Here is a 21,634-nt window from a genome sequence, read left to right on the forward strand (position 1 = left end):
CATGGACTTTTTAATATGAGGCATTTATTGATCAGAATTCCTTACTCGTGATTGTTGACATGTTCATTTAATGGCACTCTGAATCTTAAGTTTCACTTCTGGTTTTTCAAGTGTTTTCCCTTTTCTATATAATGGAGGGAATTGTGCTCCATTGCCCGGTGTGATTGTGCTCTTTTGTTATAGCACAGCCACATCTAGAGGTTGTATAGTAGAAAAGCAGGAAAGGAAGAGCTCTTTGTTTATGCAGCAATTGACAACATGATTGCTGGGTTCACACGGCTTGACAATCATCCCAGTGTGGTTTCCATGGTGTGCACAGTTTTGCCTGACAGATAAATCAGTGGCTTCTATGCTAGTTAGGTTTCCACCCATCTTGCTCAGTTCTCCCACTGTTGGCATGTATCCCATCAGCCACAGTGCCTGAAATTCAATCTTTTGCTGGATGGCTGGAGCAGCTCTGCAGCTGCCACTCATTCCAGAGGACTCTGTGGTAGCTGCATACCAGGAAACTGTGGTGTCCGGCTTGGATGACCACAGAAACCATGGCGAGGCATGGAAATCATAACACAGAACATTGTTTCTTATTGTGGATTCTAAAAAGCCAGAGTACCATGTTGAAATACTACAATAAGGTTCAGACAACTTGACAGACAGTGCTGTGCAAGAAACCATGTTGGTTGTGTGTTTTGTGGAAACCAGACCAACAGATCCCTTGTGTAGAAAAGAGCTATGTCGACTGAGTATTCACAGTCCTTATGCTGTTTGGGTGGGCAATGGAGATACACGTGTTGTTGTTCTTGTTGTTGTTTTAAGATATTTCAGCAAGCCGTGGAACTTTCACACTTACTGATATTTCTCTTCTGTTTCTCTGTGATTCCATTTTGTCCACAATCCCAGGGGCACTTACAACATGAATATACTAATAGAAGGAGATATTGCTTTGTTCTCATATACAAGATGTATTTATTCAGGGACAGGGAAGGTGTAGCTCTCCAGAAATTTTTGGTCTGCAAATCCCAAATTTGTGCAGGGCCAAATTTGTGCATTTCCTTTATGAGCAGGTATGTACAAAGGACATTCAGAGGTTCATTTTGGTAGCTTCCTTTGAGGGCTCCTGTGCAATGCAAGACAATTTGCTTGCTGATGTCGTAACATGACAACTGAACTCAAATTGACCTGGCCAGCTTTAGCAAAGCCAGTCTTTGGCTTGGCATCTCATCCACAATATACAGATAAGAATTATTGGCTTACCTTACAGGGCTGTTGTAAGGTACGTTGAGATTATGTATGTGGAGAACTTCAAAAAGCTGCAATGCCCTAACCGAACATCATGCATGATATTTAAGCAGACATGGTAGAACACATGGTAATAGCAGTTACCCTCACACCCTCCACTTCCCCTAACACCTCTGCCCATTCGCAAAGCATTGAAATTGCGATGATTTCCTTTCCTTTCCTTTCCTTTCCTTTCCTTTCCTTTCCTTTCCTTTCCTTTTTCTTCCCCCACTTCACTCCTAGGAATCAGCATAGGAATCCTATGGGGTCACCTGTCCCTGCACCCCCTACACACTTCAGTTCAGCCCAATTCAGTGTCAATGCACGTGCAAATGAAATAGCACCCTTCATACACAAGAGGGCAGCATTAGCATGCTTGTGAGACCCCTGTGGTTTGTTTTACAGAAGCATGCAACTTCTGCAGTGAATCCTCCAGGGAAGGACCTCTGCACTCCCACCCAGCCAGAACTGCTTTGGCGAGAATGGGGTTTTCTCAACGGCCAGAGTTAGGCTGGCTGATGTGAAAGTGGAGATACGTGAAAAGCCAAGTGAGATGGTGAACAGGATGGAGTCTCACAGTGGTTGGCTGGAACAGTGAGCAGGCTACACATGTACTGTAATCTGTTCTGTAGTTTATTTTGTGTGTCTCCATGGCTCTCCATGGTGTCGGAGGTTTTTTTTTTTTTTTTTTTTACAGCATTGGCTGTGGGGATCCTTGTGGCAATACTGGAAATAAAGACCTGGACTAGACTTATGTATAAATGGTCCCTTCAAATCTCCAGAGAAACTAGGCAGAGCTGGGCGGAAATCATTGCACTGAATTTCTTCAGAGGGAGGAGAAATTCTTCAATGGCCTTGTGGAACATGGGGCTCACCATTAGCAGCGGCAGTGACACAGCCTCTTCCTTGCCCTTCCTCAACTTCTTTTCTTTCCCTCTGTCTTTCTTTGCCTCCTCTCCTCTTCTCTTCCTCTTCCTCGTCTTCTTTTGATTGGAACAAATGGCTGCAGCAGCCACTATTTTTCATCCTGAACAGAACTCTAGACCTTTTGTTATTCTAGGACGTTGTAGAGGTAGAATGCCAGGAGCCCTATAGAAGAGTAGAGAATATTGAAAACAAAATTCACAGTGCCCTTTTATCCACTGCAGAAAATGAATTCCAAACATTTTCCTAGAATAATATATTCTGGGAAAATTCAGCTCACCTCTAAGCCCTACATTTTTACATTGTACAAATGTGTCTCCTCCAGAGAGTGCTATCTCTGTGTTTTGTCTAAGCAAAACTCCATTTACTTCCCTTGGTTCCCTGGTTATGCAACCTCTGAGCATACTTTATTTGATTATGTAAAAATAAACTTGGGTCATGTATTGCATTTTTAACTATTCCCTCATCTCCTTTCTTATTCTGTCTCCAGCTTGCATAAAGTTTTCCTGTTTTCCTGTAACTCTCCTCATCCCTTTCCTTTCCCCTCTCCCATTTTGTCTCATTTCATTTCGGTGCTCTCAGGTCTCTTCTGGATTGAGAACCTACAAGGGAAGAGAATTCTATTTTTCAATTTTTGTATGGTACCTAGTACACATTCAGAGCTTTTAGGAATAATTAAGTGAAGATGATAGGCATTGCTCCAGTCCTTTGCCCTAGCAGACATTTATCAATTGGGCTTATTTTACTTAGGGTGAAACAGCTTCTTTAAGGGCTAATTCGTATTTGGTTGTTTTTCTTCCCGTCAATATAGAACCAAAGCCCAGAAAACAGGGTGTTGTCTAAATTACTTTCAACGTCCCAGTGTACTATAATAGTTATACTGTCTGAATAGCAAGCTGTATGATGAAACATAAAGAACTAGAAACACTTTAACCATTGAAATCTTACCCAGTTTCTATAATTTCAGCAAGTTACAAACAAATTTCTCCATAGTCATATGGGCCAGGAACTTTCCCTCCACACTTCTTTTCTAGAGAACTGTGGCTCCAAGATGCTTCAAATGGCAGCAATCCCATTCATTAGTCATGCATGCTGGCCTGGTGGGAGCTTGAGTCTCACAACAGCTGGACAGCTACTATTCCCCCATTATGGGTAAAGGGAAGGCATGTTTACCAATGTACCTATTTCTCTATGAAAACTACAGGGGTCTAACATTCCATAAACTATTATTTTCTGTGTAGGTTCATGGCCAGCTCAGCTAGAAGAAACACACTGGTGGCTAGCTAGGAATTTAGGAATGAACCCAACTCCTTCCCGAGGGGTTCCTGTTGATTGCTGCAGCAGGAAATGCCTGCCAATCCCAATGTGACAGTGGTGGGGCAGGTTGAGGGTAGATAAGGCATTCAAGAAACAGCCCAACTACTCAAGAACAATGAGTGGAATTTCCTTTCTGTCCAGTGTGGGTTCTTTGTTAGCAATAAGATAAAAGTCCTGGGTCAGAAAGAAAGGCTATCAGAGGAACACAGAGTCCACTTGTGAGGGATCCTGTAGGAAATCTATTTCTGTGCTTGTTAACCCATGGCCATTAAGAGAAAGTTCAGTTAGGAGGACAAAAATAAATGTAATCTTCCCAAACAGGCAAAGTAGGATAAAGTCAGGTGACCCTTTTTGTAGCCACGAACAACTGCTGGGGCTTTTCTGATCTCCCTACTGGTTGCTTTCATCATGCTTTCTGACATTTGTGGGGCCCTCAGAACAAAGGTTCATCAAGCTATGATGCTATCATCATAAATTTTCAGGCAATGCAGTGGAGTGAACTTGCCTAAGGCCTCGGTACAGAGTTAGATGGCATTAGAATTCGACCTTAAACCAGTAAGCATTTTCAACTGCCTTGACTGATCACCAAAGATGTATATTGATACTTCACTACAGACTCCTGAACTGCAGGGTAGCCAAGTGCCCTAATTTAGAGAGAACAGTCCTCTATTTGAAGTTATCTCCTATTTGAAAGGCTGTGCAGTCAAAACCCATTCTAACAATAAGAAACCATAGCAAGGGGAAGTGAAAACCAGAACTGAGCACCTAAAGAGCTGGCAGAACACACACACAGGGCATTGCAGGGTCACCATATTTCCCATTCAGGTGAGATGCATTCAGATTTACATTATATATTAAACCATTCTAACTTTTCATCTATATGGATCGATCAACACAAGCCAATGATATGGAAATCATCACCCTCTTTTGTCCTCTTCTTCAGTGGTGCATGCTTTCTTTTTAAGCTATTCATATTGACCACCCTACTTTTAATGCATTAGACTGAGACACTGTGACTGGTCCAACTCAATCAGCAGTTCTCAGGACAATCCAGCCTTCCTTTTGAGGTCCACAAATCAAAATCTGCTTAGGTCGCCTTTCCAGCAGTGAATGAGACCAGAAACTATCAGAGGCATGGCAGAACCAGAAGTGGGTGGAGTTACAGGGGTAACTCCCACCTTTGCTTAGCATGCAAGGGTGGGGGAATGGCATTTTCCATCAGTAACTTGTACTTTCCTTCATCAGCTGTACAGTTGAGGGACAGAGCAGACAGAGCAAGTAATATCAATAATCCAGAGCAAGGCTGGTGAGAATGAATTAGTCCAATCCCCTTTTCAAGGCCATAACATGAATTTGGGCAGCAGTTTGTCTCTCACTTGAGGGCAAACTATGCTTGCTGGGTGAATCATAATCTACTCTGAACATTTTCAGAGACGTCTGAACACAGACAAGTGCTATATGGCTGTGTGAAGATATTGTATTCATTCATTCATTCATTCATTCATTCATTCATTCAAACCAGCATTGTCTTTTTCCAAGGACTTTAGGCTTGTTGGAGCTAATCAGTCTTCTTACTAAAACCCCAAGGTCCACTAATATAAAAGTGCAGAAGCAAAGGAGCCAATGACCTGCTGCACCCCAGACACAGTACTCATACACCAGCCTGCATCTGAGCTGCTATAGATCAGAAATTTTAACGCACACTCAACATGGCTTCCACAAAAGCCTGACCAAAAGTAAGCAATTAATAGCCCCATTTTACATTTAAGGGGTATGGGGGCTATGACCAGCCATTGCAGATAATTTTAAAAGATATTATCAATGTTGCTTGCTGTTAAGCTATCAGGACTCCAAACCCTTTTGCCAATCTACTGCAAATCGTTTAGAGTTCTACCAGTACATCCCAATCTACCATCTGCCCAACTCTGACAGCATTTATTTCAGGTCTCTGGCAAGAACCTTTCCCAGGGGACCTGAAAGCAGAGATGTTAAGAACTTCCTTCTTGCAAAGCGTCAGTTCTTAAACTGAGACACAGGAAAGGTGGGGTTCACATATAGATCTTCAGCATGCACTATCACGGGAAACCTTGTTCTTGCCTGAGCTTCAGGGCTCTTCACGCAGTCATGTTTTCTTGTCCATTCCTCAGGCGTTTGAGATTTGGGAAGGGAGAAGCAGTGAGCAAGAAAGACCACCCAGCGGTGCTCTAGGATTGAACAAAGCAAGTGACTGATTGTGGATTTGTGATGGAATGGCCACCAGATGGCACAACTGTTTCCTTCACAGGACAGCCCAAACACCAGCCAGCTATGGCTGCAAGCAGCAGACTACTCCTTGTGGAAGGAATTCAAAAGCAGAAATCTCTTAAGTGTCATCTAGGCTACTTTCATTAGAGGACTGTAGCCTAAATAACACAAGCGGATGGCTGCTGCCACTCCAGCAAAATCAGAAAGGCCAGAAAGAACCGATTCAGTACTGGTCCCATTGTTGTATTGTTGTTGTTGTTGTTGTTGTTGTTGTTGTTGTTGTTGAGGAAGCTGAAATATTAGTACTTTCTTTGGTCGTTCACACCAAATTGTTGCCTCAAAGGTTGAGAATCAGAGAAACTTTATCATTAGACAGCAATAGATACTCCCTTTCCCCATGTCCATAATGGAAGGGAATATCTGAATAAGCTATATTCAGAGTTGTTACTCTGGGGTAAAATTGTTTAACCTCATACTCATGTGTAAAGTAGAGTCTATTTTCCAAGAATCCACCTCCTGTTCTTATAAAACTGCATTGTGCAAGTGTTACTTGTGGCTTTATCTAATCTTAGAATTTGGGTTTGTAAGGTATTTATTTCAATACATTTAGGTTTAGAGTAGAATTTTATAAAGATACATGGGCTTGTGCTTCCTTTTGTATTGGATATTTCATTTTTAAAGCATGTAAAATGATGGTTTTCCTCTTTTTAGGTTTTACATTTATTGGTTTAAACATCCATGTAAAGCTTTTTGTTTACTGAATAGATTTTAAATTTGTTATTTTCTCAGATTGTCTTGCTGAAAGACACTAGAATAGTTATATCCATTCCACCCTCTTCCAACACTAGTAATGGGATGCAACATGTTTGTTTGCTTTTGTTTTTCTTTTGAAATTGCCTGCACATACAGGTATACTCATCCTGAAGATGAGATTGACTGTGGCTCCCTTTGGAGTATAAATTCTTGCTGATTAGTTTACATTCATGTTTGTAGGGCTAACGAAGTAGTAAGAAATAAAATACAGGTGTTAGGGTTGGATTTAGATTTAATTATCTTTTGACTGACAAGACTGACCTCCACGGGAGGTCGTTGAGGCCCCATTGGTGCAGGTGTTCAAAGCTAGGCTGGACATGCACATGGCGGGCATGTCGTGAGTGGAGCCAGCTGGAGCTGGGGGTCAGACTAGATGGCCTGGGAGGACCCTTCTGACTCGCTCTGTTTTTATGTTAACATTAGGCAGAGGGAGAGAGTTGCCTCAGTTGACAGATACTGGGAGGTGGCACAAAGTGCTGGAATATGCTATATGGCTGCCCTCTGAGCTTAATCTTGCCTTCAGAGCAGTGGAAAACACTTTCCCGTTACCAGTGCTGGAAAGAAAATATTCAACTGCTAGTCTGGGTGGCTGTTTGGCACAAAATGGGATAGGGCACCCTCTGTCTCTCAGGCAGCAAAAATATCTTGGGCCAGTCATGACTATATATATCAATGAGACTTAAGTTAATAATGACCAAGTTGATCATGGATAAGTTGCCCCTTTATTTCAGTGCGTTTACTATAAGTGGAATTAAGTTTGAATCCAACAAAATAAAGAACGGAGCCCTTTCATATGAACAGCAAAATAAGATAAAAATGCTAACGATGCTGGTTCTTAAAATCCTGGCAAAACCAGCTTTGTAAAGCTGCCTTAGAAGGCCCACCAGAAATCTGAATGAGCTTGATGAGGGTGCTGGGTGGCCCCTCTGGAGAGGACATTCCAGGGCAAGGACTCTCCACATGACAATCACCATACTCCAGATGGCAGTGTCAGAAGAAGCCAGCTTGCTGCAGCTCAGACCATGGGGCACAGAGCTGTTTGCACCAAGCTATGCCATCTGGTGTTCCCCAGGAGAGTTGGACAGGTTACGGAAAGCAGGTATCCACTGTCTGACAGTTATTCTTCCATGTGTCACACAAGGGTCTGTCTTTCCCAGCCCTGCATGGCGATGCTAAGGAGTGAATCTGTGACCTGCTGCATGGAAAGTGCAGGAGCTCGACCTTGAAACTAGAGCTCTAACACCTTCTCATCTTCCTTTTTGTAAATGGGAGACAGTGAACGAATGTCGTGCATCAAATGGGTCCCAGCCTCAACCACCTTTTTTTAGATAGACCACCTCCAATTAAATAGTTCATATTTCTGGTGAAAGCAAAAACTCTGTCGTGTATCTAATCCAAATAAGAATCCAACCAAAGATGTGAGAGGTGTTTTTTAGTTAAACAGATGCACATGGGAGAAACGCCTGGCCATCGTAATAGAGGAAACAATCTGAAAACCCACCAGCTATTCCAGGTTACAGAAAGAAAAGTTTGTAGTAGAGGAAGTCTGATCTGGCCATTTTCCCATTTTCCCAACCAGCTATAGTGGTATTGGGCCTGAAAGAATTGTTTAACATGGTTAAGGGTCCAATATATGTTTAATATTTCCTTCCCCTTTCTTTCCTTTACAAATGTGAAAACAAGAAAGTGTTAAGACAGGAAATGTCCTTTACATTTAAGAAGTCCACAAAAGCCAGGAAGTTCATTGTCAGAACTGGGAGGGTGGCAGGAGGTGGAAACTGCATGAATATTAGACCACAGAGTCCCATATTGCTTCTTTGATGGTGGTTAAGCCTGGATACCTCCAAAATGGGCATTGTTACAGGCATGTTTATTGAACCACCGGTGCCTGGAGACTGAAAGAGGTGGAGGGCTGGAGTTTGCCTCCACTGTCATCGGAGTTGTGGCTCATGTGGTCAGCACTGAGCTAGAAGGATCCATGGGCTAGCTTGGTTCTAATGCAATCCTCCTAGGCAACATTTTGGAACCATATGGGTGGAATCTGTGAACAGCTGATCAGCCAAGCACACTGCCACATGCAGTGTTCTACATTCAGAAATCCACGTGGCTTACCTGTACCTTTTGTTCTTCAAGTGGTCATCTGTGTATCACTCATATGGGCTTCTGCACCTATGCAGGACCTAGACTGGGAAAAGTCTCCTACAGCTTAGCATGCCACAGTGGGCAGAAGCCCCTCTCCTTCAGTTCCTGAGTATATAGAGAAGGGGTTTCCGCCCAGTCCTTCAGTTGCCTTGGAGACCACCATGAGTCCCCTGGTGGACGAAGGAGAGCCTCAAGAGCGGAGGCAGAGGAAGGAAAGTTTGCAGCTTCTGCCTAGACTTGGCAACCCTGGATGGGAAGGCGCAAGTTGACCGACCGCACCCAGCAAGTGGGTTGTGTGAATGCACAGATGACCACTCAGAGAATAACAGTTGCAGGTAAGCAACCTGCCTTTCTTTTTCGTAGTCTCTGTGCATCACACATATGGGCAATTAAAGAGCTTACCCTGCACAGGAAGGAGTCCTGAAAAAAGGATCACAAAGGCACAGTCCTGTCTGGCATGGACATCTAGTCAGTAGTGTTTCGTACTCAATACAAGTGATACACAGTTGAAAAGGAGCTGAGGAACTGGGCAGGAACCCCCTTCCCTGTATACCCGGGAGCCAGAGGGGAGGGCTTCCACTCACTCTGGCATGCTAAGCTGTTGAAGGTTTTCCCCCACAAACTAGGCCCTGCAGAAAAGGCGCAGAGGCCCATATGTGTGATGCACAGCGACCATGGAGAAGAGCTGTTACTTTACGAACCTTTGGGTTAGGATGACAAAAGTGAAATCCTGCATAGCACAGTAAACGCACACATCAGGGACCAGGTATGTGTAGGATTTCCAATGCCTACTTGAGGAATCATTGAAACTTGGGCCCTCACACAGAACTAAATACCTGAATTGAGTGAAGGCTGCTGCTTAAAATCCTTCCAGTGATAAGAATTCTCCCTTCAGGTGCATGATGTAGAGCTAATTCATTGCAGTGCTTGCCATATGAGAGGTTCCTACAAAGGTACATACAAAGGAACCTAGAGAGTCAGAGCTTCTGCACCGGAGATGTTTAATTTGCTACTGTCAGGATCAAAACTTGGCTGGTCCCGCAAGTGTCTGCAGAGCCAGGTGCTCCTTGTGGGGAAACAGCTGGGAAACATTCTGTAGCTGAAGATCCTGGAGAATTACATTAAATACACTTTCACACTATGGCTCAAGTCACAGGAACAGAAGCTGTCCCCAGAACTCCTTGTGCTTTGGCTTCTAGTACCTCTTTGCCTTGTTCCTGCCTTCCTCTGAGTAGACCCTGTTTTGCTCCAGCTGCTCTTACTCTTGCTGCAATGATTCATCTGGTAAACCAACCTTGGAATTGAGCTTCCTCTCTCTCTCTCTGCCTGAAATCCAACTGCTTCTCTGTGCTTTAGACCAGGGACTGTTGACTCACCTCCAACCTCCATTGGCAAAGCTCTGGACTCTTGTTTGAGCTCATACCCTGGACCAGGCATTCTGCGTATTCCTGCTCCTGCCCATGGCCCGGCCCTCACAGCCACTTGATTGAGTCTCCTTTTATTTCCTTTGCAGGAGGAATAATTTGTCTTTTGCATGCCCCCCCACCTTACAGGAGTTCCCTTTCTCTAACTAGGTTCACATAACATGCTAATCCACTCTGACTTGTAAGCCTGGGATGGCTTTTTCACTGTCTGGACCAGGAAGCATGGTGGATTCAGATTGCTTGACAAGCCACCTCTGCCTTATAAACTACCAGGAATTACGAGTTGTGTGAACCTTGTTGTGGCTTGTTATAGATTCCATTGCACAATGACAGGATGGTGCTGTGGTACAACTACACTATTGTGGACGTGCAATAACATAGTGGCCTGTAAAAAAAGACAAAAATGGCTACAAAATATGGGAGAAACCATGGAGAATAACAACAGTGTGGAATGGACCAGCAAACTTCTGTGAGAGAGAAACCACAAACGCACAACAAACACTTTGTGCAGAGCTCATGTTCTCAGTTGCTGCTCCACAGTTCTTCTTAGAAGGTTCCCCAGACTCCTGTTTGGCCTGGCGTACCCTTTGTAAAACAAGCTAGAAGCAAAAGGGAATACTGCTGGGAAACTGAGTAGTATTCCAGTGGCTTCCCAAAACAGGGATATGTTGGGGAACATTCTGAATATCTCACCAATCCACTTGCTTGAGAAAGTGTAATCCTCATATCTGTATAAGAGACCAAATGAAATTAGACATGCACAGTCTGAGTTTGGGGCCATGGAAGTATCTTCAGATGCTGACTGTCTCTCCAAGTTTCCTTTATAGGATGCTCTGTGTTGGAGAATCTCAATTACTCTTCCTGCTATGTCTAACCTGACCATTTGTAGAATAACTGAATACTGAAAAATACCAGTAACCCACCAGTAACTTCCTTCCAAAGGTGGACACTTCTCAACGGTTGCAGAAATGAGGTACACATCATAAGATTTTGACCCTGTGTTGCATGTGTTTGCAATGATCATCTACATGGTGAGAAGCACTAGGGCTCAACTGCATGAAAGAAACATCACTAAAATATATATTCTTAATCAAGGAATTAACCTTTTATTAAAACACTTTTTAACATCGTAAGTCATTATCATCATACAACACTCTTCTGCTTACCTTAACATTTTTTAGGGAAAAAACCCCAAAGATTACTTGCAAATTATATATATTTTATTATCCAAAAATACATTGCATATATAAACTAGATAATACCTTTCCAGTGAATGTTTTTTAAGTTTTAAAAAATACCCAGCAAGGAAGAATTACCTATGAACATTTTAAAAATCACACAGACTGGAAGAGATTAGCTTGACTGCTTTACCATCCCATTGTTCAATAAATTAAGACAAAATTATCAGTGCTTCTTTTAAAAATTACAACGAGTTTATAATTTTCTGTTTTAAGGCATTTTTTCTTGTAGGTTTTTGTACATGAGCTGGGAATGTTCCAGAGAATAGTTTGAACAGGTTAGACTTAGTTGCTATTACCTTAAGGCCCATTGTTCCCACTTCTATAAGATCAGGCTTAGCCCTGCAATCTTCAGCGGGTTACAAATCTGGTGACCATTTCTGCATTGCCTCCCCCACCCCTGCAGATTTGCCATGAGATACCAGGAGTTTGTAAAACTCTAGTAAACTTATGGTATGAAAGTGGGGTACAACTTAGGACAGGGGTAGATACAACCTAATACCCTTCAAATGCTTTGGACTGGAATCTTTGACCATTGGCCATGCTGGCTGAGGTTGATAGGAGCTGTAGTACAAGATATCTGAACGTAATCGGGATTTCTAGTCAAGGGTATGGACTTCAGGGCTCCTCCATTGCTCTATATAATATGGAACACACTCAAACTTCCCATTCAGCTGTTCATTTAAAGGAACAACGAATAATCACAGGCAAGCTATCTTTCATGGAAACTTGTCCTCCATTATGAACATAGAATACTGCATTATACTAGGTCATACTTGTAACGGGAAGCCAGCTGGGATTCCCCATTCCCCTGGACAACAGCACTAACTCCTGCCCAGAAATTCCCAGTCCAGAAACCTGGGACCAGGCATTGGGATTCAGCACACGACAGACCCAAGCTTGGGGAAACAATGCATACAAGTCTAAAAAGATAAAATCAGGAAAGAGGGAGAAGGGAGGGGGAAGGGGATTTGGACAGCAGCAACAAAGAAAGCTACAGACAAACAAGAACTGACTCCCAGGGCCTTGCTGACCATCTCAGACAATAAAACCAAAAAAATCTTCTATCTTAGCCTAGACAAAATAACTCTACTTTCTAACAGCACAGAAAAACAGGATACCAGAGCGGTCATTGATATGGAGGATTGGTAGCAGGACAGAACATTTCCCCAAGAGAGGAACAAAACAATTATCAACCCTTGGAGCTTCATTCTCCCCAGCCTTGGTCAACTGACTATGGGTCGACCACCTAATTCACAGACTCCAGGGGTTACCCATCAATTCTAGGAGCTGGTGATCAATTTGTCATCCCTGTTTATCTTCTGCTGCCTTGAGGCTAATTGAGAGTTCTCCTTTCCCTAACCTGAGATGGAAGTGAAAATCTCCCCAAGGCCTTGGCTGCTGGTTTCCCACAAGGCTATCACCTGATATTTCCAGCGTTTTAGTCTTTCCTGAGTTAACCTTTCCCCTGCCTCCTGAAGCCTGGACAGCAAATTTATGTTACAAGACTATTATCCATCAAGCTTGGTATTGTCTCCATTGAATGTGAGAGGTTCCCCAAGATATTCACAGAGAGGTCTTTTCTGACACCTGTTACCATTTAACTGGTGAAAGTGGGGCAGGAACATAGGGTCCAAGGCACAGAAGACTTTTGAGTTCTACTCCCTTCACACTCATCTGTCCTGTTAAGAAGCTCCTGATGAGCTTCTGAAGAGTCCCATGGCAGCTCCATAGTCAACCTAAAAGTTTGGTCTGCAGAAAACACTGTAAACTTGTAAAATTTATTTGTATTTTTTAAAAATAGCCTGGCTATAGGTCTGCCTCAGGGTTCTCTCGGACAATGTTTTAAAACTGGCAAGTCTATGTAAGCCCAATGATTAATATATTTGGGTTAGCTATGGAGACACAACAGAGGCAAGTTTACAAATGATGGATGTTTAGTGCACATGACAAATATTTGTAGTTTTTCCCTGGGATACAACATGGGTGCAGAAAGCACAGGAAAGCATTTAACATTTGGCTATATCCCGAACAGTTGGAAAAATATATTTTAAGAAAACTGTATTCTGTATTTTAAGAAAACTGAACCCCAGGAAAAAATTCTGATGATACCCTAACCCTGACTGATGGTGTAGTCCTAGGAGTCATTGTTCTGAGAAGAACAGAGCACAGTATTTTATGCCTGCAGAGAGAATCTTGGTCTTCTGTACTGGGATCCAACTCTAGTTAATCAAAACCCTTTTTTTCCTTTTACCCACTTTTGTATATAATAACACATTGGACAACTAATGTTGATAAGAAATAAACTGAAACAGAAGAAAACTTGTACTTTAATTACCCAGAGAATTTTACACTCTGGGTTTTACACTCATACCTACACTATGAATTTAAACATTTAGTGCTCAGTCTTATAGATATTTGGGGAGCCAAAAATCCTGACTGAGGAATGGTAGGCATTGTAGAATTTTCTTTCTGTCTAAATAGTATAGGATTTTGCCCTTAAATTGGCATTTATTCTCTCTGGGAAACACTGAGGTGTTCCATATGGGGTAACAGGTGGACTTTTAAAGAGAAGTCTTGCCTCCATTATCAAATGTAATTACCAAGATTCTTTGGGGGTAGCCAGGATAGTTAAAGAAATATAGATTTGTAGTGTACTTTCACTCTTAGTTTCTGGATATAACTATTTTTTTTTCTTCAAAATTGTGGGTCGTTTGCTTGTTTTTGCAACAGACACATTATGTACATGTTCCTTTTAAAAATGTTTATTTTATTAGCCAAAAAGTACAAAGCTGAAACCCAAATGTACAGATTGGAAAGATGTACAAATCGCATGTAAAAAACAAACAAACAGTGGATTTGATAGTAAAAAATAATTGCATTTGTGACCGAGGTCAACTCGTTTCAGTTTTCATCTTTTTCTTTCAATACTGTGAGATATAGGTAAAAACATAACTCTGCATAATTTATACAGTAAGTTGCCCTCTGACTTTGTTGACCCTCTGTGTAGCAGTCTGACAAACGCACAGCGTTCGTGAATCGGGTGTTTTTTGCAACTCCCAGAACTCCGGCAAAGCTTCAGGAGTTACTGTCGTTAATATTAGTTCCATTTCTCATTCATAAGAATACCTGTCCTGGATGCATTATAACTTCTTTTTTCCTGGTCTTGGATGTTTCCAGCAATATCAATAAAACTGTATAATATATGCACATTCTTGAAAGGTCCTTTCAATGCCCTTAATTGCCTTAAGATATACATATGTATCTATAGGAATATATATATATATATATATATATATATATATATATATATATATATATATATCATTTTCTTTCCTTTTTTTCCAGTTGGGTGAAAAAAGACAGGCCATGACTGGCTTTAAGATTCCAGTTGTTGTCTCCAAACCTTGTCCCTATAATATTTGAAATTCTTCCTACTTGCCCAAAACCAGAAAAAAAAAAAAAAACTGCCATTGTCTTTAGTCTGGAACATACAAGCTCTGATCTTCAAATAATCAAAGGTCTTGGTCTCTTTTTTAATCTTCAAAAAATGCTTTGTCTCTTTCCGAAGTGATACCCACTGCAAAGTTCATAAAGCTGCTAATTTAGTCCAAAGAGGATATAAGGCTTAGAACCAAACTAAAACATACAATACTGGCCCATGAGAGAATCATCTGCCATTCAAGACAGAAGAAGCAGGGTTACAAAAATAAAAAAGTTTATTCCAATAATAATTATAATAAAAATAATAATATCCAGTTTCTCAGCTTTTTCCCAACTAAAAGGTGAATGTCTATCAAAAAGTCCAGAGATATCCAAGAATGGAAGAAAACATCCACTCAGAATGAGAAAGGCCTCCAAGGTGAAAAGCATCTAGTAGTAGCTGCCTAGGTGTGATGGCATGTGGGAATTAGCATGGCGTGGTACATTGGGATTTGGGTAAATACTTCCTGTAGGGGATGTCCAATATGGTGATGCAGCTGCAAAGAAACTGGAGGAAGTGACGGGCATAGAGGAAGGGTGAGGAGGCACAAAGTTCACTTTCTGCTGGTGCGTATGATATGAAGGCATGTATGAAAGATCTGAAGGATATTTGTACATTGATGACTCAGTTGGGTGAGGCTGAAGAGCTTGGGCGATGCCATGAAAGTCAAATTTATAAGCATATCTCTTGCCATGCACTTTGGTCATAATGTTCTTGTCATAGTAATACCGGAGGGCTCGGCTCAGCTTGTCATAATTCATGTTGGGTTTGCTCTTGCGTTCTCCCCAGCGCCTGGCCACCTCATCTGGGTCTGTCATCTTGAATTCCCCATTGGTTCCTTCCCATGTGATGCAGCTGGAGTTGGAGCTGTCCGACAGCAATTCAAGTAAGAACTGCCATAGCTGAATTTGCCCACTCCCTGAAAAAAGATGAGAGAAAAGGCCATGACATCATATAACTGTTTGTTCATCACTCTTTAGCAGCATTTGGCCAGAAGTCTGGCTGTCAAAGTTGATGAGGCAAACAGGCAGGGCATTTCCAGGGGTGTCCCTATATCTTTGGAATCCTTTTCTCAAAGACAGTAAACTGTTAAATTGGCCTCCGTTTCAGTCTGCATTTTGCTAAATCCAGCTCATTTGGGTTTGGTCATTGGATTGCCTTGTATGCGTTTAAACAATTTTGGAATGGATCCTTGTATGTCAGCTTGGAAAGACTTTATCATGAAAGTGGTCTATAAATTTCCTGATCAAACAAAGCCTAAAATCCAAGAGTTTCTAAAAGCATTAAAAATCCTGACTTAAAACAGGATTTTAAAGTTGACAACTTATGGTACTTCAATTTCCTACAACTGTTTTGGCTTACAACTCTCATCAGCCTTGCCACCATAGGATATGATAGGAACTGTAGTCCTCCAGATGTTTTGGCCTACAGGTTGCCTGTCCACAAGTGACATGATACTAAGTTTCAAAGCATTTGAAAATATATTTTTTTCTGCAGATTGGGAATAATATGAACTATCACTTATGTTTTAAGTTGTCACAGTCTTCATCTGATAAGCAACAGGTTGTCTCCAATTACCTTCAAGTGACAAGGAGAATGTATATCCCTCTCAGGACTGAGACCACTTGAGATAGCAAGAAGGGTGGCAAACACAAAGTGTTCAGTGAATGTCTTGGGCTTTTGATTGTTCACTTCTTAAATACCAGCCATGTGGGAAGAGGTGATCAGGACTGGAACTATTGGGAAGGAATTTACCTTTTTCTTCCCGTGCACTCCAAATAACCCCCAGTAGTCCCAGGTTATTTCCCACAGGAAGAAAGCTGCTACTGGTACCACAAAAAACTCACTCTCTCAAAGTTGCTTTTTCTATGGGAGAGAAGCTAATTCCAGTAACAATTTTACAGCTTCCCTCTAACAAGATAGAGCTGTTCTGAGGGTGCGTGCATGAGGGAGGATTAACACTGTTACTCTGTAAGGGTTTGGGTGTAAGATGGCTTTCCCCAATCTCCTTCTGCCCAGATGTTTTGGACTTCATCTTCATTTGGATGTCATTTGACTGGGTTAACTCCCAAATGGACAGAGGGAACACTGTGGACATAATCTACCTTGACTTTAGCAAAGCTTTCGACATAGTTCCCCACAACATTCTGATAAGCAAATTAGCAAAAGTGGACTAGATAGAAATACTATTAGGTGGATCCAAAATTGGCTTCTAAATCAGACACAAAGAGAACTGGGCATGTTCAGCCTTGAGAAGAGAAGATTGAGGGGGGACATGATATCCCTCTGTAAGTACCTCAAAGGCTGACACAAAGAGGAAGGGCAAGATCTCCTCTTGCTGACACCAGCATATAGGACATGGAATAATCAGTTCAAGTTGCAACAACACAGATTCAGGTTAGAGACCAGGAAAAGCTTCCTCACTGTCAGAGCAATGCAACAGTGGAACCAGTTGCCTAGAGAGGTGGTAGGTCCTCTCACACTAGAGACATTCAAGGTGAAACTGGACACCCATCTGAGTGGGATGGTGTGACGTGGTGTCGTCCAAAAGCAGGAGGTTGGATCTGATGGCCTTCATGGCCCCTTCCAACTCTTCTATCCCATTATTCTATTTGCAGCACTCCCAGGAACCAAGCCCAATGATCAGGAATGCTACAAGTTGTATTCCTAAACATCTGCAGGGCCCCAAGTACAGGAAGGCTGGTACAAAATCTCAGGGTGCATTTTTTCAGGTCTTATGGGCCTTGGCATGGTATTTGGAAAACTCCACTAGCCAAAATATATATTCAGCAAACCTCTTCCTTTCTCTGAAATGAATTCCTCACATACAAAACTGTTTCAGCTCACAGTAATACCCCTTGTACACATTAACTGTCCTCTGAAACTGAAACACCATGTGACCATAATATTTTGTGACTATTTCATAGAATCATAAAATCATACAGTTGGAAGGGGCCTAGCAGACCATCAGGTCCAACCATCTGCTCAATGCAGGATTCATGTCACCCATCCAGATTTCAACTAGGTCTAACCCTACTTAAGATTAGGTGGGATCAGGCACTTAAGACTTAATTGAAAAGAAATCCATTAAGCAATGGAATGGTAGTCAGGACACTTGAAAAGAGCTGAAAGTTATCTCTTATTTTATTATTTTAAAATGTCTAGTCCACCCTTTATCCTAACAGATTCCATTGTGGTGCACAATAATTAAAGTATATCAAGAAAAATTATAAAACAAAGTGGCATTAAAAAACCCAAACCAACACAAAAAAGGGGAGGTAGCAACATCATAAAACTGCAGACAATACAACCTTTTTCAAATGTCTGGGCAAATTAAAATACTTTGAGCTTAGCCTGGAAAGATGAATTTAGGCAGTGGATTAATAAGCTCCTTATTCAAGTAGACTCACCTGGGTTGGCTAAACGGCTGCTGGTGGGTCCTAAAATCTGGTAGGGATCTAAGGAAAGGGAGCAAAAAACAGGAAGGAAATACAACATCATTCAACCTACTGTCCACAGACAGGACAACAGAGTTCCAATTGTATCTTTAGCCTCAATATGACCATAACACCATCTGTGCTGTGGCCCCTTCCTTATGTTTAGCTTGTGCTCTATCATTGAACTATCACATTGGGCCTTCCAATAGCTAACCACATTAATGTAGGAAAGAAAAGAAAGGACTTCAGAACTAACAGTCATGATATTTGGGACCACATTTCCCATCAGTGATAGACAAAATGTCCAATGTTAAAGGGTCTACGGTAGTTGCAATTCAAACCACTGGAAAGTTCCAGGTTAAGTGTATCAGGTAAACTATACACCCCTTCTCTGTCCAGTTCTGCAGGCAGTCTGGCCATCTGTCTGTCCGTCCATCCATCTGTCCATCCATCTGTCCATCCATGATCTTTTAGTGGCCCACCTCAAGAGAACATGATACAGTTCGGGCTTTTCTGGTCCTAGCTATCTTCCCCTCCTCCAAATTGCTAGCTAGCCGGCACAGATATATTTTCACACATTAGTTTCATTCACTGGTATCAGTGACAATTACCTGGCTGGGATCGTTGCTGCTCTACGTTTTTGTTCACATTTTGTGTCCCTCCCAGAGGAGGACCTAGTAATAACAGTAAAATGTCGATATTTTAGAACAGAGAAAGAAAGAAGCAGGGCAATCACAGCTCCGAAATATGTCAAATGATATTTATAGAGTTATTTAAAGCAGACGCAACGACTACGTTTCTGTTCACCAGTTCTAGAGATGCTGGTGAGATTCTCACAAGCCAGGCTCAAGAAGGATTTTTGGGAACTCAAGCCTCTGGGTTCTTCTTCATCTTGGCTTAAAATCCAAGCCAGAGATGTATTCTCATCTTCCACTATCCCGGCCTTCTCTTTACAATCACCGGCCCTGCTAGGCTTCCACCTTACAAACTATTCTTAGATTGGCTAATGATGCAAGTTGTCAATATAGTAAATATATTCAAAACACAATTAAAATAGCAGTTAGGATCATCTGACTCCATTTACATGCACTACAAACAATGCAGGGATTATACAACAATTATTCTCCTGTGTATCTCTGCTGATCATTTCCATTCCTAAAGTGAGACCCAAATGATGGTGAGTACCAAAATGACTAATGAAAGAATTCTGCAAGACTTAACTGATGATTAATTTGAGGGGTAAAGAGAATTCTGCCTTGGTGTGGGCAGAGTTAGCAAGTGAGACTTTATTTAAAATTATTTTGCCCAGTTCTTCTCGCCAATGAAGCAGAAAATGACCTACAATATTCATAAAACTAATAATTTATATCAGTACTAACTTCACAACAATTATTCACTTGAAAATGTGGCTATTATGAAAAAGTGTTTTCTATTTATCTAAGCAAAAGACATATGACACAAACTCACTTTTATTGTGGCTGGAATGCATGTTATTGCCCCATCCTGATCTTCTAACTGCATCATAAGAGGCATCTAGCAGTAAAATAGGAATAAAAAGAGAAAAGTAGTGGTTAGAGTCATATAAGGACATTGAGGCTAGGAAGCACTAAAAAGAAAAAAAAGATTGGTGCTTGACAATGTCTAAGGAATATCAATGTGATAAGTGGCCAGGTGCCCTACTTCACAGAGGACAGTCCTCTATTTAGGAAATCTGTTTGAACATGTCCTGTATGGGATAAAGTTAGATTTAGTCCAAGTCCAAGTCCAGTCCAAGTTAGATTTAGAGATAAAGAATTATGATACACAAGAAGTAGAGCCTTGAATTTTCACATTGAGAGTTAGCACCTGGCCACCAGACAGAGCAGGCATGCAGATGGTCACCTGTTCACAGTCCTTCTCCTGTGTTGAATGGTATTCCATTTGAATTGAAATAATTAATATTTCTAACTATGCACATACATAAACACACATAACTATGCATATGGGTCTCTTTTTATGTCCTCCTTTTAGTGAAGCATTTCCTCTTTTTGGGCAATGCATAAGAAGCTATTCTATATATGCTGCAGCAAAGTCATTTCATTCAGTATGAGAAAGGAGCATCATCATCCATTGCTTTAGGGTGCTTATCTTAAAAGTCAAGCTGGGTCCAGGGATATCCAGTGCAAATATAACTGCAGTTACTAATCCTACCTGGTAAGCGTAGACTGATGAGGTGGAAGCTCAGATTAGCACATGCATGGATGCATGCATGTTGCACCCATGGCAGGCTTCCTCATGGATCTTATATGAGATGGGACTTTTTAAAAACATGTGGACAACCACAGATCTTCACACCTTTGGTTGGCCTCACTCTGAATACAATGAGAAGGATCCTTTGCCTGAGCCGGCAGGGCAAAGGATTTGGTCCCAGGATTTGATATGTGTGCCTTCTGGTCATCGCAGAAAGAGAATGAATGAACAAAAGCGAAACATGTGAGATCTTGGGACTCTAGTCACTCATTAATGGAATAAGCTGACTAAGGATGTTTTGTAATTTCCTTCTCTGATCGTTTTCAGAGAAAAGATTTGTTGCACATCTGTTGATATATAAAATGCTGTGCTTGGACAAGCAAAGCATTCAATACTTGCAAAACTATTTCCATGGTCCTATAAAAGGGAAAAACTGGAATGTAGGAAGATGTTTATGCATTAAACCAATGATTCGGTTTGTCCAAATCTTGTCCAGCATCCAGCTTCCCTCTCTGGAAGATGCTTCTGAGAAGCCCTGTGACAACAACTGGTATTTGTTAGTGTGTTAGGTTTCCACATAGAGGTTTGATGAACTGAACAGTCCTCCATGAATTTGTACCCCTAAGGACAACAAGATCCATCCCAAATCAATTCCAAAGCACTATGGCACTAAACTTATTCCTTTACATATTCATCTACTGTATTTATGTAGCACTTTCTGCAAAGATTCAAAGCACTGAACGTGCAACAGAGGGTAAGCTGGATAATCTGCATCTTCTAGTCAAATGGAGCCTTGGGGATCCAGGAGAGGCTGTGGCTCAGTGGTAGAGCACTTGCTTACACACAGAAGGTTCAATTCTTGACATCTCCAGGCAGGATTAGGAAGGGACCCTCCCTGAAACTCTGGAAAGCTGCTACCAGTCAGTGTTGAAAATAGTGGGCTAGACAGATTAATGGTCTGAGTACAAGGCAACTCCCTGTGTTCCAAATGCTCATACTAAAACTTTGAGAGCAAATTCCTCTCCCCTCGGCGCTTGATGCATGTCATCTGGAGACTTCTGTGCATCCCAAGCAGGTCATGAGGTGTGACATGGCAATTTCCTCTGC

General features: G+C 41.7%; 1 protein-coding gene across 6 annotated transcripts in view; it reads right to left on the reverse strand.

Annotated features, from left to right (window-relative positions):
- Positions 1 to 14,126: 14,126 nt before the first annotated feature.
- FLI1 (Fli-1 proto-oncogene, ETS transcription factor) overlaps positions 14,127 to 21,634 on the reverse strand; it is a 115,540-nt gene continuing 108,032 nt past the window's right edge. For all 6 annotated transcript variants that reach the window (XM_044439678.1, XM_044439676.1, XM_044439675.1 and 3 more), the window contains 4 exons: positions 19,766 to 19,831; positions 18,910 to 18,972; positions 18,272 to 18,319; positions 14,127 to 15,780 (listed from right to left, as the gene is read on the reverse strand). In XM_044439678.1, the coding sequence (XP_044295613.1) occupies positions 15,251 to 15,780; positions 18,272 to 18,319; positions 18,910 to 18,972; positions 19,766 to 19,831 (707 nt within the window). In that variant the 3' untranslated portion in view covers positions 14,127 to 15,250. The remainder of the gene's footprint in view (positions 15,781 to 18,271; positions 18,320 to 18,909; positions 18,973 to 19,765; positions 19,832 to 21,634) is intronic.

This window comes from Varanus komodoensis, unplaced genomic scaffold (genome assembly GCF_004798865.1).
Source record: "Varanus komodoensis strain SLA01 unplaced genomic scaffold, ASM479886v1 scaffold35, whole genome shotgun sequence".
Classification (NCBI taxonomy): domain Eukaryota; kingdom Metazoa; phylum Chordata; class Lepidosauria; order Squamata; family Varanidae; genus Varanus; species Varanus komodoensis.